This window comes from Calidris pugnax, unplaced genomic scaffold (assembly GCF_001431845.1).
Source record: "Calidris pugnax isolate Ruff unplaced genomic scaffold, ASM143184v1 scaffold113, whole genome shotgun sequence".
NCBI lineage: Eukaryota > Metazoa > Chordata > Aves > Charadriiformes > Scolopacidae > Calidris > Calidris pugnax.
In genome coordinates this window covers 2,240,029-2,256,195 of record NW_015090879.1, presented here as the reverse complement: position 1 = coordinate 2,256,195, position 16,167 = coordinate 2,240,029, and the positions used below count along the sequence as shown (strand labels likewise).

At 54.1% G+C, this 16,167-nt stretch overlaps 2 protein-coding genes across 2 annotated transcripts in view; one reads left to right on the top strand and one right to left on the bottom strand.

Moving 5' to 3' along the window:
* The window catches only part of COL8A2 (collagen, type VIII, alpha 2), a 62,140-nt gene extending 52,836 nt beyond the window's left edge, over nucleotides 1–9,304 (top strand). Inside the window, exon 3 of the mRNA XM_014946561.1 lies at nucleotides 4,165–9,304. Coding sequence (XP_014802047.1) covers nucleotides 4,165–6,086 — 1,922 coding nt within the window. The 3' untranslated portion in view covers nucleotides 6,087–9,304. The remainder of the gene's footprint in view (nucleotides 1–4,164) is intronic.
* Nucleotides 9,305–11,474: 2,170 nt separating this feature from the next.
* ADPRHL2 (ADP-ribosylhydrolase like 2) lies at nucleotides 11,475–16,161 on the bottom strand. Its single transcript, XM_014946562.1, has 6 exons — nucleotides 15,975–16,161; nucleotides 14,983–15,079; nucleotides 13,946–14,153; nucleotides 13,543–13,727; nucleotides 13,354–13,454; nucleotides 11,475–12,842 (listed from the first exon to the last, which is right to left on the bottom strand). The coding sequence occupies exons 2-6, from the start codon at nucleotides 15,048–15,050 to the stop codon at nucleotides 12,550–12,552; spliced, it is 855 nt and encodes a 284-aa protein (XP_014802048.1). The 5' UTR covers nucleotides 15,051–15,079; nucleotides 15,975–16,161; the 3' UTR covers nucleotides 11,475–12,549.
* Between the last annotated feature and the right edge of the window lie 6 nt (nucleotides 16,162–16,167).

The window sequence follows — 16,167 nt, the reverse complement described above, 5'->3', positions numbered from 1 at the left end:
CAGGGTTTGGCCCTTGGGAAGTGGGAAAAGCCACCGGAGCCCTCCCCGTGGGCTCACACAGACCCGGACCCTCCGGGGAGCTGAAATCTTGGCTCTGGGAGGAGAAACTGGAGAAGGCTTGGCTGCCGGTGGCTGATTTACTGCTGGGCTGAATGGCTTATCAGGAGTTCAGCTCAGCACATATGTCAGAAAACACACAGCGAAACCTGGAGCCGCAGCGTGCTCCGAGCCCCCCCATCCCTGCCCCCTTCCCAGCTGTTGTAAAGCTGGTCTCTGAATCCCAGCCAGAGACAAAACCTTCCAGCGTAGCGCAGGAACGTTTCAGCTGCTGGTGGGACAGGATTCAAATATCTCCCTGCTGGTTTTCCTTCTTTTTTCCCCTCTTCTTCCTATGCATCGGAGCGGCTTGTGCTGCCTGTGAGCAGTGCTGCCTGCTAAGTGTGATGGAGAGAGCAGTGCAGGGCTCCTGGCAAGGTGCAGAGCACGGGAGTCCCCTGGACGTCACCCTCCTAAAACCCCTGGGCTGGACAGGATGGGCAGGGGGGCAGCTGCAGCCTGAGCCACTGGCTGGGGGGGCCGCAGGAGGCTGCTGGGGAAGCCAGTGCCTCCTGGATCCCCCCAAGCTCCCATCTCTGCTTAACCTCGCGTTTGGCAAGGAAAATCCCTGCTGGCCTCCTGCCCTGCTTGGGGAGCTCAGCTGACTCGCCGCGACGGCGCAGGGCCGTGCCGTGCCCCTGCCGGTTACCCCGGGCTGGTGGGGAGCTGTGCGGGGCCCCCCCTGGGCTGCCCCAGCCTGGCCCCGGGGCTGGGACCCCCACTTGGGGGGCCAGGATGGGCCCGGGGCTGCGGGGGCTCCCGCCAGGCTGGGGGTGCCATCTAGTGAGAGCCAGGGCTGGTTTCCTCAGGGTGCCAGACACCTTTTCTATCCCAAAACCAGACTCCCCAGGAGCACGGAGGCAGCTCTGACAGGAAATGCTGTTAAAGGCTAAAACACGAAAAGCATTGAGGCAGATATTTTTGGGGTTATTTTGGCTTGGTTAAAACCATGTGGGTGCAGCTTGCAGCCAGGTAAAACCACTGCTGGGTGCTGGCGGGGATTGGGAAGCATTTTCCCAAGCCAGCAGCATCCCAGGGTGGCACCGGTAGGGCACAGGCGATGGCCAGGGTGGGGGTTTGTGCCAGGCAAGTGATGGAGCTCCCCCCACAACGACAGGGCTCACCCCAGGACAAGCAGCCTCAGCTGCAAAGGTAGAGGAGCACTTTTCACCTCCCCAGGCTTGGGCAGGCTCAGTGGGGAGCCCAGACCCAGCCTCTGCCTTCAGGGCTGCGCTGGCCAGTGGCCCCAGAGCAGGTGGCCCACGGGTCCTGCTGCTTTTGAAGAGACAGAGTCCTGTCCTCCCTGCTGGCTGCGTGTGGCCAAGAGGCCTCCAGGTCCCTGAGCTCCTGCTAACAGGGAAATGTCTGCCCCATCCATGCTTCCCTCTGTCCCCTTGCTCTGGGAGGGCTGTGGCTGGGCCCTGTGCTGAGCATCCCCGCGCGGCTCAGGTGGGATGAGAGATGCTGGTCCCACACAACGTCCCCGTGAGGCTGTGAAGCTGGCTCTCACGAGACAGGGCTTGGCAGCAGCGCTGGAAGGAGCTCGGCCGGGCTCTGCCACGGAGCAGCCAACCTCTCCTTCCTGGAGCAGCCAACCTCTCCTTCCTGCGCCGTCATCCGGCCGCGCTGGCCAGACCCACTGCTGACTGCTCCTGCCTGGGAACCGCTTCCCATCACGCTGGGTTATTCCTCTGCCGGCCAGTCCGTGCTGCCCAGTCCCTGCTCCAGGCCTGTGGGGGTCCTTATTGGGACGACGTAGCTCCAGAGGGGCTGTGGGATCCACCCAGACGTGTCCATGCCCCTGAGGAGGTGGAAGGCTCTGCGGTGCCCAGGCCAGAGCTGGCAGGGGCCATGCCTGCTCCTTCCCCTTCCCGCTGCCCCAGCTGGCTCTGTGCATTAGCATTCATGGCAGCTTTGTTCATGCTTCGAGGGGAACACATAACCCCATGCTGCTGCTGTGAAATGCAGAGCTCCGAGACATGCGTCTGTGGTAAGACATGGTCTTTTGAAATCGGACACCGCTGGGGCTGCAATGTCCCAGTTTCTCTCCGCTAACGTCCCCGGTTTGGTTTTCCCGTCTGCTTTTTTGGCCGCCTGCGAGTTGGCAGCTCCCGCCTGGCGTTTCTCTTCGCTGCCTTGTGTGAGAGAGTGTTCGTGTGCTTTTCCCTTCCTTCGTGGGCTCAGCTGTAGATCCTTGTTCTGATTCCATACAAAATGACCTAGAAAACTCATTCTTTTAAAACTATTGCATGAAGGAAAAAAAAAAAAAACAAACAACCAAAAAAACAACAAAGGGGGAGGGGGGAGAAAACACATTGAAATGATTTTCTGGAGAAAAATTTTTCCAGAATTCAAACCCCAGAAATCTGCTTCAGCACAACACTTCCCATCTCCCTTGCCTTCTTTCCCACACCGTTTTCTGGGGTGAGGAGCAGGAGAAATCCAGTGGCGATGTCACGGCAGACAAGTATTTCCTTAATTTCCACAGCCGAGTGACCTCTCTTACAGCCTAGGCCGTGGGCCAGGCGCTGATATGTAGATAAGCTCTGAAAATGTTTCCATTACCAAAAGAAAAACAAGCAGGCACCAGGCCTGGCCGCGGCCGGAGCTAATTGCTGCGCTTACGAAGGGTAGAGCTGCCCCGATGCACCGGAGCGGTGCCGGCTGCCGCCACAGTTATTCTTTTCACGTGTCTCAAATCTCCCCTAATCTTTTCCCATTGACCGAGAAAATCTCTGTGTTGGCGGATCCTGGCGCTGCGGGTGTCCCTGCTCCCGGGGCCCGGCTCAGCGGGGGCCGGGCTGGCAGCCCCCCGGGACCCCCTGCCTCCTCCTCCTCAGTGCCATGTGGGGCTCACAGCCTCGTGCAACGGGCCATTCTGCTCCCATCCCAGACAGGATCCATTCCCATCCCAGGAACTTGCCCGTACAGATCTGTTCCTGATTGGAACGTTCAACTTTGGGGCAGATTTGGTTAGAATTTGTCCAAGGTCTCAAGGCCTTTTCCTCTGCCCTTCGCATTTCTCAGCATAGCCCCACGTACGTGCAACTGCCATGTATTCCCTTCGTTTCAAGCTTCCCAAAAAAAAAGAGTTTGTCAGATTTATTCTTTCTCACCCATTCCTGGTGTCACGTGGGAAGCGACACCCTGCCTGGGCCGGCCTCACGGAGTTATTTATGCTCACGTCTGCGCTCTAAGTACTGAGCTGCGGTGGGCATGTAATCTGGCTCTCCTCAGCTTTGTAGTCTCTCAGCCCATTAGTTTCTTTCTTATATCCGTTTGCAAAAGACCTCTATAAATTCTTTAAATGTCAAGTGGTTACGGCCTATCCCCAGCTGGGCTGACTCATTTGGATGTAACTGAGGTTGCGTTTCCCTCGCAGCTATTGGCTTTTCCTCCAGCCTCAGCGCCTTTTATTATTATTATGATTATTATTATTATTGGTGGGTTTTTCTCTGCCTTGCTGGACACGGGAGCTGAGCCAGTGAGCACCGCGGGCATGTCTTAACCCATACACGAACCACCTCTTTGGTCTCTCGAGTACACGTCCAAGAGTTTTCTTTTTAATCCAAAAGGCTTAAAGGTCTCCCGAGGCCCTGGACTCAAGGGACAGGGCGGAGGGATTATCCTCAGTCTTGGCTGGCTCTGTCCCCATCCTCGGGGCTGAGCCCAGGCAGGAGCCACTGAATCCCACGGTGCTTTGGAGGCCGCTGGGAAGTGAGGCAGCGGGAGGTTTGAATCCAGCTCCTAAAATAATCCTGCAGTAGGTCATCCCAGAACAGCACTGCCAGAGCCCACGGCAGTCCCTGGGCTTGTTGACACCCTCTGTGGAGGGACGGACAGAATAAGGCTTGAATTAGTGCCCTGGGCTCTGGCCAAGGTCTTGCCTCAAGACAGTCCTGCTGATGTGCTGGCCCAGGAAGCCACTGTGGCCAAGTTTAAATAAAACCATTTTTAGATGAGGGCACTCTTGCAAGTACAGACCCAGGCAGGGGTTTAGCACCCTGAGAGCATCATGCGCCAGGCACCGCCGGCCCCAGTAAAGCTCCCTGTCTCCTCTCTCCACAGACATGCCGCCGCTGCTGCCCATGGACCTCAAAGGGGAGCCAGGACCCCCAGGGAAGCCTGGCCCACGTGGACCCCCCGGGCCCCCTGGCTACCCAGGAAAGCCGGGCACGGGGAAGCCGGGGATGCACGGCCAGCCCGGTCCTGCCGGGCCCCCCGGCTTCTCAGGCATTGGGAAACCCGGCATCCCAGGACTCCCCGGAAAGGCGGGCATGAAAGGGATGCCCGGAGCCAAGGGTGAGCCCGGCATGCGAGGAGAGCAAGGGCCAAGAGGACTGCCCGGCCCCCCGGGGCTGCCAGGGCCGGCCGGCATCTCAGTCAATGGGAAGCCAGGCCCCCAGGGCGGCCCCGGTCTGCCCGGGTTTCGGGGTGAGCCTGGCCCTAAAGGAGAGCCGGGTCCCCGTGGAGAGAGAGGGATGAAGGGTGAAAATGGTGTGGGGAAGCCAGGGCTACCAGGGCCCCGGGGCAATGGGGGTCCTCCCGGTCCCGCAGGGCCCCCAGGTCCCGTCGGCGTAGGAAAACCCGGCCTTGACGGCCTGCCGGGCGCGCCGGGGGAGAAGGGCGACATGGGCCCCCCAGGTGGGCCTGGCGTCAATGGGGAGCCTGGCCCCGTGGGGCCACGGGGACCCCCTGGCATCGACGGGATCGGCGTCCCGGGCGTCGCGGGGGTGCCGGGGATACAGGGCCCCATGGGACCGAAGGGAGAGCCCGGCATCCGTGGCCTCCCTGGTTTGCCCGGCCCAACGGGCTACGGGAAGCCGGGGTTGCCCGGCCTAAAAGGAGACCGTGGGCAGCCTGGGGTGCCAGGAGCCATCGGTGATAAGGGGGAACCTGGTGTTGATGGGGAGCCAGGTGAGCCCGGCCCTGCCGGCATCATTGGGCCACCAGGCCCGCCAGGGTCCATGGGGCTGCCGGGCAAACACGGGCTGCCCGGCTCCAAAGGGGATGTGGGGCCGAGCGGGCCCCCAGGAATGCCGGGGATGCGCGGCGACCAGGGCCTGAACGGCTTCGCGGGGAAGCCAGGGGTGCCGGGAGAAAGGGGCCTGCCAGGGTCACAGGGACCCCCTGGCCCAACGGGCCCCAAAGGAGAACCGGGGTTCATTGGCCTCCCGGGGGTGCCGGGATTAACGGGTGGCCCTGGGCCAAAAGGGGACGGGGGAATCCCGGGGCAGCCAGGGCTGAGGGGCCCCTCCGGCATCCCGGGCTTGCAAGGACCTGCTGGTCCCATGGGGCCTCAGGGGTTACCGGGGCTGAAAGGAGAACCCGGGCTCCCTGGGGTTCCCGGTGAGGGGAAGACGGGTGAGCCCGGCATGGCTGGACCCATCGGCCCCCCAGGAATGCCGGGAACACCAGGGATGAACGGGCCACCGGGCCCACCGGGGCCACCTGGGCCACCGGGAGCGCCCGGGGTGTTCGACGAGACGGGCATCGCGGGGCTGCACCTGCCGGACGGCGGCGTGGAGGGGGCCGTGCTGGGCAACGGCAAGCCGGGGAAGCCGCAGTACGGGCGAGGAGAGCTCTCCGCCCGCATCGCGCCAGCCTTCACCGCCATCCTCACCTCCCCCTTCCCGGCCTCGGGAATGCCGGTCAAGTTCGACCGGACTTTGTATAACGGGCACAACGGCTACAACCCAGTCACCGGGATATTCACCTGCCCCATATCCGGCATCTACTACTTTGCCTACCATGTGCACGTCAAAGGGACTAACGTTTGGGTGGCGCTTTATAAGAACAACGTGCCCGCCACCTACACCTACGACGAGTACAAAAAGGGGTACCTGGACCAGGCCTCGGGCAGTGCCGTGCTTGAACTCAAGGAGAACGACCAAGTCTGGGTACAAATGCCCTCGGACCAGGCCAACGGGTTGTACTCCACGGAATACATCCACTCCTCCTTCTCCGGGTTCCTGCTCTGCCCCACATAACGGCTGTTGGGCACATTTCCTTTTCATCCACTTTAGCCATAAACTGTCGTTTTGTTTTTGTTTTTGTTTTTTTGATAAAAAAGTTTTTTAAAATTAATACAAAAAAGAAAAATCACTGGGAAGAACGCGCAAGCCGTTGTTATGGGACCTTGCTTCACGCTGTTTGATCCATGAGTCAAGAGGGTAATCGGAAAGGAGACATCTATCTATCTTTCTTTTTTCTTTTTTTTGGGAGGGAGAAGGCAGGAGGGGAGTGATCCCCTCATCAAAGCAAATTTGGAATTAAATTTTACCCTGGTGACTGTACATCAAACACAGGAACACGCTTGGGATGGCAAGGATCTGGCTCCGCAGTAAACTGCTCTGTGGTCCAGGGAGGGTCACCTGGAAGACCAGACCCTTCCAGTCCATAATCAAGTGCCCTTGTTTCCCTTTTTCAGTATGAGTTAAATAAACACAGCTGTTGTAACGGATGGTGTTATTTGCTAACTAGCACAGGGGTCCCAGGCACCTACCACGAACCTCTACAGCAGCAGAGATCCCTGATGGATTGAGAAATTTCCTTCCCAAACCATCAGATTCCCAAGTTCCAGTCTCACTGATGCCTGTTCTTTCAGACTGCGCTTCGAGGCAGTCTCTCCGATTCACTCCGGATTCAGTGTGGATGGATTTATAATCATAAAAAGTGGACACACTTTGCATAAGCACCTTCTTATAAGAAGTAAATATTATTTTTAACCCTCCCCCCCCAGCACCTTTAGGAATAAAACCATCCAGGCGTTGGTACCTGGGAGGATGACAGACGACCTGTTCCAAAGCCGCCGAGGGAAGCCGGGACCCCTGCGACGAACAACGATCCTCTCTCGGGTTAACTCAGCTGCTGCCAAGTCCAAGGGCGAGCTCTGTCCTCTCTGTTTCTTCGCAGCCCGGAGACACGCCGGGCCTCGTCAGCATCTTCTTCGTTGGCCAACACCCAGCTGGCCCCGCGGGCCCGGCGTAGGGTGCTTCTAGCCTGGTGCAAGAGAAGGGGTAGTTATGCTTTCTTGGAAGTGCCACTTAACGGACAACTTGCTTTTACTGTCTCACTATTTCGGGATGTGTAAACTTTTGCGTCGGCGTCCCCCCTTTCTCTGGGGACCTTTTAATTAAGAAAAAAAAAAAAAAATAGTGTTCGTTCTAACTTTCTATTCGGTCATTTTACAATGGTGCTATTATCTACTTAACAATGTTATTTACAAGTCTAGTGCAATATGTACCTGTAAAAGTGCGCCATATTCCAGGTGCCACTCTGTGACTTAGGTTAAAAAAAAAAGAAAAAAAAAAAGAAAAAAAAAAAGAGTCACATTTGTCTGTTGTTACCACTTTGTCTCACTAATGCTTGAAATGTCGAGCTGAGTAGGAGCTACAAGGTTCTGGGAAGGGTGTGAGAGAGACTCTACTGGGCTGCTCTCTCCATTGCCAGCGGGAGCCACTGGGCCCTGTTGCTTTGCAGATTTTTTCGTGGTAGAACAGTCGTCGCCACTCGCACGCCGAGTCCCACCATCCCTCCCCCCCAGCACCACGAGCTGCTGGAGCTCGTCCCCCAGCGTCACCCCACGTGTCCCCTCTGCAGCAGCACAGCCCTCAGACAACAGCAACGATTCGGTCACCAGCTGAGCAACTCTTACCCTCCACTTTTTCTGAAGCCTGTTCTATGGCCACAGAAATGTAGCAAGGATGGGACTCGGGATTGTGCTCCAGTCGGACTGTACAAGATATTTAAGCAACTTTTCTTTTTCTCTTTCTGTCTTGTTTCGTTTGTTTGTTTTTTCTCCTGAAGCCTGTCCTCTCTTTCTGCCTCTCGCCATCCAGGGCTTCCTCTTAAAAACACACCTATCCCTGAAAGGAAGAAACCCAAAAAGGAAAGTTATGAGTGGAAGGGTCAGTGCTTCAGGTCCTGCCCGGCTGGGGCTGGGCTGGTTTGTCCCCCCTGCCGGGGATTTTCTCCACATAGAGCTGCAAGTTTCATATAAAGATGAAAGTTTCTCAAGCAGAAAGGCTGCCCCAGTGGATGTTTTTAACTCCTGGAGGCAGGGGGGTGTGGGGACTGTTCGTGCTTTGACCATACTGGGTTATTTCCCAGCAGGAGCAGGAGCCACACAGAGAGTCCCTGAAATTCCAAGTGGAAGGTGAGATGTTTTCTTCAAGCCTGGGTTTGGGAGGAGGGTGTGAGGACGGGGCCTGCGTCTCCTTCCCTGGAGCAGCTTCCCCCGTGGAGAACAGCCACAGGCTGGAGCTGGTGCCACGCCAGGCCCCGGGGGCAGCGGGGTCCGGTTCCCTCCATGGCCCCGGGGCCCGTTCCTGCGGTGGCAGGGCTGGCAGCACCACATCCACCCCACCTGCAGCAGGGCCAGGAGCTTCCCCAGCCCCAGCCCCACACCGGGGTGGAAGCTTCATCCCGTTACTCAGCAAAGCAACTTATTTATACCGTGTCCTAACCTACATCCCACCTCTTTTTTGTCCCGTTTTATTCAAAACTTCTTGTTCTAGCTGGCAAAAAAGCGATGACAGAAATCCTCACTATAACCACCCCGAGACATTAACTCCTTCAGTGCTGTAGATATTCTTTGGCAATTTCACTTTCCCTTCACGTGCAGAGCATAAACCGCAATCACCCTTCCGCAGCTGTGTAACCTCTTACACCTACACAGGAACTGAAAGGCAGAGATATTACACGCACATAGAGTTAGGCTAGAAAAAAAAACAACAACAAAACAACCAACGATGCACAGGACGAGGGAGGCTGTTCACTAAAGCAGACACTGTCAGGAAGAGTTTTTTCTTCTGGAGTAACTGAGTACGTGGTATTCGCCAGCAGAAAAGGGTCATTTTCTGTCGTGTGTGCGAGCGCACGGGGTTTGGGTTTCTATCGCAACAGCAAAGAAGGTTGGGTTGGATGAAGTACGTCTATTTTTAATTATGAAAACTGCATTACAATGTGCATTTTTATATACAAATTCTTACTATTTTTTTTAAATTTGCCTCTAGTATCTTCATTTCTAACCTAGTATATAGAGGTTTTTAGTTTTGTAAATACTTTATTACATGCACTGTCTGTCATAGTAAAAGTTGGTCTAAAATGCACTCTTTTTGTGATCAGAAACTGGCCTTCTCTTCAGAACTAAAACTGCAGTACTTGATTGTATTGACAAAACATCAATAAAACTTATTGTATAAAAGGTGGGCTCAGCTGTGCCTTTGTCCTCTCATCAAGGGGCTCCTGAGAGCATTCCGAGACCTCTTGCACTATTTCCTTCCCAAATCCAGCTCGCTCCTTCCCGGCAGATCTCCTTGCCAATTACTGCTCTTATGTAAGAAGGTTCTTGTGATTAAGGAGAAGATTCCCATCTCCAGAAGTTCATTTTTACAAAACGATGAAATCCAGACCCTTCCAGAGTGGCAGTTATTAATCTGAGGAATTTAAGTCAAGGTGTTGGGGATTCCCTCTCCCTTCTCTGGGTTTTCCATTAGAGGCTTTTTGCCACGTTTTGCCTTGTCTGGAGCCACCCTCCGCATCCTGGGCGGGAAAAGCTGCCGGTTCAGCAGCACACGGGAGAAACGGCCAATCACCTGGAAGCAAATCACTTCCAGAGACTAAAAGTAAAAAGAATAGAGAGAGATAAATATGTTTTCCCACCTGATGTTCCCAGGCAGAGGAGCCGTTACATGCTGCAGGTGGAAAACCTCCAGAGGAGCCTGGCAGATTCCTGCAGAAGCCGACAATGAAGAAAAGGGATGCTCCTGCCACGGGGACACTGCGCTCCCCGGTCTCTGCACCACCATCACACGCTGGACCCCAGCAGCCAAACTCCTTCCAGGTGCTGCTCCTCACTGCAAACCACCAGCCCAGCTCCCTGACACGCACCATCGACGCTTCCCGCTCTCATGGACCACAGCTCCAGGGCTTTCCCAAACTCCAGCTGCCCCGTCCGGCTCCGAGCCAAGAGTGCCCGCCTGAAAATCCTTTTTACAGCAATTTCCAGTGGTTAAAACTCACCCCAAGTGAAGCACGAGTCTCGGCAACATGCAGATGTCTCTAACCAGCACCAAACAACTTCCATTCTGCTTCCTACAGCAAGATTTCAAGAGGCTGTAACAAGGCAGTTTCAGGTTGAGTCTTAAATTGAAGTCTGGGATTGGGAGAAACTTGTCATTGAGTACTTCACGCCCAACTTCACGACTTGAATGAAGAGACAAGGAGCAGGGCTTCATTAACAAAGATAACTAAGTGATTTTATTTCTTTCCGAGGAAGTCAGAGCTAAATGTTTTAGTATACATTTAAATTTTGGCTGAAAATGAGCTCTATTTTGTAAACAGGAGCACTTCTGCTCTTCATGAGTTCCAAACATTTAAAATTCTAAAGCTGCTTTAAAAAGAAAGCATCTTTTAAATAATTATTCCGTGAATATGTTCACACTTCTGGCAGAATAATGTGAAAAACTCGACATTTTACATCTCAGATCTGCAGCACAATATATAAATATACAATAGACCAAAATTCCACATGTTCTCAGGACGAGATACTCATTTATACAAAGAGAACCCCTTAAAGCATCACATGGGAGACGGGCATTCGAGGGAAGGTGGAACTGGAAGGGCCCATTGTGCCAGCTCTCCCCGAGTGCCCCCCACAAACCCCCACGTGCCGCCGGCGGGGAGCGAGCTCTGAGCAGAACCGTCACCACCCGGTGTCACCAGAAACAGATTATAGAGAATTACATTGTCACATTCACATTTATAAGCATTTCCATATGACGACTGCTTGCCTCTTTTTGTTTTCAGTTATTAAAAAGCTTTTAACCCTTTTTAGATGTGCCGTACCCAAAGCTGGCACTCCCTTTCTGACCGGCTCCACCGGGCAAAGGTTTTGAAGGTGAAACTCTGGAACTGGCCACTGGCACCAGCTTCAAATCCACAAATTCTTTTAAGCTCTGCTATGTTCTGCCGTACCCAAAGCTGGCACTCCCTTTCTGACCGGCTCCACCGGGCAAAGGTTTTGAAGGTGAAGGTCTGGAACAACACAGCTTTGCTAGAACGTTCTTGGCCACCAGCACCAGCTTCAAATGCACAGATTCTTTTAAGCTCTGATATGTTCTCCCCCCAATTAACCTCTCTTTCCCTTTATTTTCACACGATTCTTACCAAGTACAAAGTTTTAAAACTCTGAGGAGTAACTCCTGCTTCCTGCCCAGTTCATTTTTGTCACTGACTGCAGCAGAACCAGGAATTCCAGCCTTGTGTAACACGAGGTTTCACAACTACCTCCACTCAGATTTAAACCGCAGCCTCACTGGGTGCTCTGGGCAGACACAGGACAGCAACAAAACCTCAGGCCACAGGGTACCAAGTACAAAGTTTTAAAACTCTGAGGAGTAACTCCTGCTTCCTGCCCAGTTCATTTTTGTCACTGACTGCAGCAGAACCAGGAATTCCAGCCTTGTGTAACACGAGGTTTCACAACTACCTCCACTCAGATTTAAACCGCAGCCTCACTGGGTGCTCTGGGCAGACACAGGACAGCAACAAAAACTCGGGCCACAGGGATCAGGAGCAAAGGGGCAGCCAGAGCAGGGACAGCCAGAGCAGGGGCAGTGCGAGAGCCACATAAAGCAACACAAAATGCCACAGGTGAGGGTGGTGGCAGGTGGACAGCAGAGCACAGGACAGCAAAGGGGCAGTAATTGGCTACACCCTCTTCCAACAGTAAACGAGCCAGCTGGGATTGTGTCTGTGAGCACCAAAGGTGTTTCTCACAATGCCAGTAGCCACGCAAAGAAATCCCCTCTCCAATCTCCACCACTTTTCACTCTGCCTTTAAGGAAGCGAATCTCCCTGGGGGGTCTGTGCTCCAGCACCCTCACTCCACAGCACAGGAGGTGACCCGTGCCACCACGCAGGACGTCCCGGGCTCTCCAGGGATGTGCCTCTCTGATAACCCCCACCTACACCTTTTAGCTGGTCATCCAAGCGTCCTTGGTGTATTCAGAGGGGCGCTGGAGCCTGCCGAAGCCACCACAGGACAGGCCACTAACAACTGAGACAAGGCCAGGGCACACAGAAAGAAAACAGCAAGAAAGTCAGAGTGACTGCAATGACAAAGTCACACAATGGCATCGGGGTGGGACAAAGCAAGAAGCAGAAATCGTATGAAAAACTCGATGCTCTATACACTTCAGAGGAGACACAGCCACTGTCCAAGGCACCACATGCAGCCGCTTCCCAGCTGAACCCCAACTGCTGGCCATGTCCCCCCTCTTCCAAACCAGCCCGTGCTTCCAGCTCTTGGCTCTCAGCAGGAGGTGTCTCTCTCAAGCCAGGGCTCGCTGGCGTCTGCAGATGGCACGGATCCACCACCACGTTTCTCACCAGAAAAGCAGAGGTGACCACCCGCTTTGCCTTCAGCAAGGAGGCTGCCCTGGGAGCTCAGAGCCGCTGGCTGTAGAGTTCATACAAGCTATTTGCCAGCTTCTGCGTCTCTTGAAAAGCTTCACAGCTCTGCTCCCAGCTCGGGGGGATCTGTTCCTCCCCGTAATAAGCCCCTGCGATGGCTCCTGCCATGGTAGCAATGGTGTCTGTGTCTCCGCCCAGAGAGATACAGTAGATGATGGTCCTCTGCAGGTTGTTGTAGTGGTCAGGGATATCTGGGTCAGCGTCCATACAGCGCAGGAAGGAGTAGATGGCAGTAGGGACAGAGCGCAGAGCGGCAATGCCGTTCCCTGTTAACAAAACCAGTCACCTTCATTGCTGCAGGACACTTGTTTCTTGCTTCCCACAGAAGTACCTTTGCCCTTCTAACCACCACTTCCCATTGCCAGTTACTTTCAACACCAGTGTCACTGGTTTTAGCACAACAAGGTGCAAAGGTTTGCATCCTAGAAATCTCCCTGTAGTCCCCCAGTAGGACTCACATCTGGAGAACAACCCCCAGCTACACCCGGCCAGTCTGGCAGGACACACCTACCCGTTCCCATCCAACAGGAAAATCCAAGGGCCATTAAGACAAGAGATCTTTGAATATTAAGAAATGTTACTCCTGATAAGTTTTTCTTAGAATGACATTTTTTTCCCACCAATACAGAGGATCAAGACCTGAGTGGTGAGCACAGCCTTTCCAGCACATTCTGTGTCTGACAAGCTGGCAATTGGAGGGAGGACACATCAGCCAGGTTTGCTGTTAGTCCTGCTTCCAACTCCTGCCTCATACTCATAAGTAAGAAAGGTACTTACCTAATTCAAACAATACATCTGCTTTGGGAACACTGCTGAGCTCCAAAAACTCCTTTATTTTCTTTAGACGCCTTGAAAACGGTAAATCCTCAAATCCCAGCCTGGAAACGAGAGCACAATGAAGAAGAGAGAACACAAAGGGCCAGAACCAACTGTACACAGCAGTTAGTGCTCCTCACAGCTACTTACGCTCGGGCGTCAGTAAGAGACTTATCATCTGCCTCCACGTCTTCCATGTGGCTAATGAGCTGCTCCAGGAAGGTCTCCTTGCTGAGCTCTCCCTGCAGGGCCAGATGCACGGCCAGGGCCTGCAGGATGGCCCCGTTGTAGCCCAGGGAGTTGGCGTGGGTTAACTCAGCACTCAGCTTTGCAAACTGCCAATGAAGAAAACACATCCTTAGCAAACCTGAGAGATGACTACGAGACCGGCCTGACAGGAGTGGCTCCCCGGGAGTTGGCGTGGGTTAACTCAGCACTCAGCCTTGCAAACTGCCAATGGAGAAAACACATCCTTAGCAAACCTGCCTGAGGGATGACGGCGAGACCGGCCTGACAGGAGTGGCTCCCCAGGCCAAGGAGCCCAGAAGGGTACCTTCTTAACGTCCTGGACATCAGAATACACCAGGGGGATGCCTGCCACCCTCATGGCACCGCCGTTGCCATAGGAGCCCTTCCCATTAAACTGGGCTCTTGCTGGTTCAAACACGTCGTTGCACTTGGGGCTCAGGAGCTTCTTGAAGACGTTGACGACAGCCATCCCATAGCCCCTGTTGGGCTCCTTCTTGTACTCCTCAGCAAACCTGGCGTGGGCAAGGGAGAGGTGGTTACACGGGTGAGAAGAACCACATGGGATATTTGGTGAAGGCTGCAAAGAGGCTGTATTTTATACAGCCACTCGAGGAGGTGAATTAATACCACATGGATAATGCGGTGACAGCCAGGGTTCAAGTGATTGAGTTCTGTAGGGAAAGAATCTGATTCCCAAAAACTGGTACGAAAGGAGGAAAGGGTGTATAAACATCACCTTTCTCAACCCACTTGTTTCCCTCTCAACTTTGCCTCAAAATAGAAGCAAACTGGAAACATTTCCGTGGGTCACAACCACAGAGAAAGTCTTTTGTTCAAGTTCAATGGAAGAGTTTTCTAAACAAATAAATGTTCTCCCTTAAGTGGAACCAAATGCTACCAGGGCTGAGGATTCAAAAGGGAAATGGATCATAAACAAACTGAAGCTGACCTCACTAATATTCGCTAACTAAATTAAGGGAAGTACAAACATAAATAGCAACAAATAAACATGAAAGGAAACGCTTCTGAAATTTCTGCGCCCTGTCTTCCACCAAGGTGAAGGCACACCAGGGCTGCAAGACAGCATCTCCCACCCTGCTTCAATTCAAAGCAGGCTGAACCCACACTAAAGCTAACGCTGCTGCACATTCCAGGACACAATAAATCACAGGATTAGTCACCACTTTTCTACTTTTTTTTCCCTCTGCAAATGAACAGTGACTTTGCTTTAGCCCCCGTCCCCTTTCACAGAAAATCACAGCAATTGCTGAATCTTTTAACAGTTTTGCCATCATGAGTAAACGCCAGCCCCCTGCCCCCCGAGCTGGCTGCAGTCCTTACCTCTTGGCCATGTCAACTTCATCGAACTCTCTCTTGGCCAGCAGGGACTGCACCACCGACCTGCTCATGGCCGTGTCATCCGTGTACGACAGCGTCTCTGAAACACAAGGTCAAAACACAACGTGACCATCCAGAGACAAACTCTCCTCCTGACCTTCTCCACTGCCGGCACTTCCCTGCTCTCCAAGGCTTAATTAGCTGTATAACTGGAGTTAAAACATTACCACGAGTTCCCCAGCACTTTGAGTTCATTGCTAGCCATGGTCAGAGTAAGAAGGTGCAGAGCAAGAGAGAGGCATCCAGAGCAAGAATGAGACAAAAAGCATTTCACGAGTATTAAGAGCCACAAGAAAGTGTTTGATAATCCAGAGGCAGACGTGCCGAGAGACAAGCCTCTTTCTACAAGTCTCTATCTCAAGGAGTTTACAGCGTATATTGACAAGCAAAGAGAGAGCAGAGTCACATTTTTGGACAAGACCGTAGCAAAGTCAAATGCTTTTAAAATTCTACTGAAGGGTTTACAGGACTCAGAACCCCAACACAAACCCACCTATGCTTTCTAAGAGCAAATCACTGCTCTTACACTTCTCTTACCCTGCTCCTTATCTATTTTTGGGAGGTCTGTTCCTAGCTGACACCCCTGCCCTGCGATATATGGAGTGGAGCTCCACAGCCGGGCTCCACTCCAGCAAACCCCTCATCCCTGGGCATGAGGAGCCAGGAGGGGTCACCCTCACCCTTGGGGGGGACACCCGAACCCCCCCACACCACAGCCGGGCTGGGGACAGCCAGGGGTGTCCCAGGGGAGGTGTCCCCTCACCTCAGGACTGAGGGCAACCGCGCTTCGGAGGGGGAGCAGGCCCGGGGCTGGGAGGACAGGGACACACACACACCCCCTAAAGCCTGATTTTGGCGATGTGGGGGGACTGTGCCCGAGCTCCCACCCCGCTCCCCGGCTCTTCCCTCCCTCCCCACACCTCTTCGAGCGCTACCGGTTGGTTCTTCCCCCTCAGGAGGCCCGGAGGTAGTAGGTTCCAGGCCTCGGAGAAAACGTAGAAGATCGGGTAGCTTCACCACGCTCCTGCCTTCGAAAACGGCGCCCAGGCAATCACCCAAAAGAGCTCCGGCCAAACAACCACGGAACCGGGAAGGGCCCGGTCGAGATCGAGCCGTCACCCGCCCGAG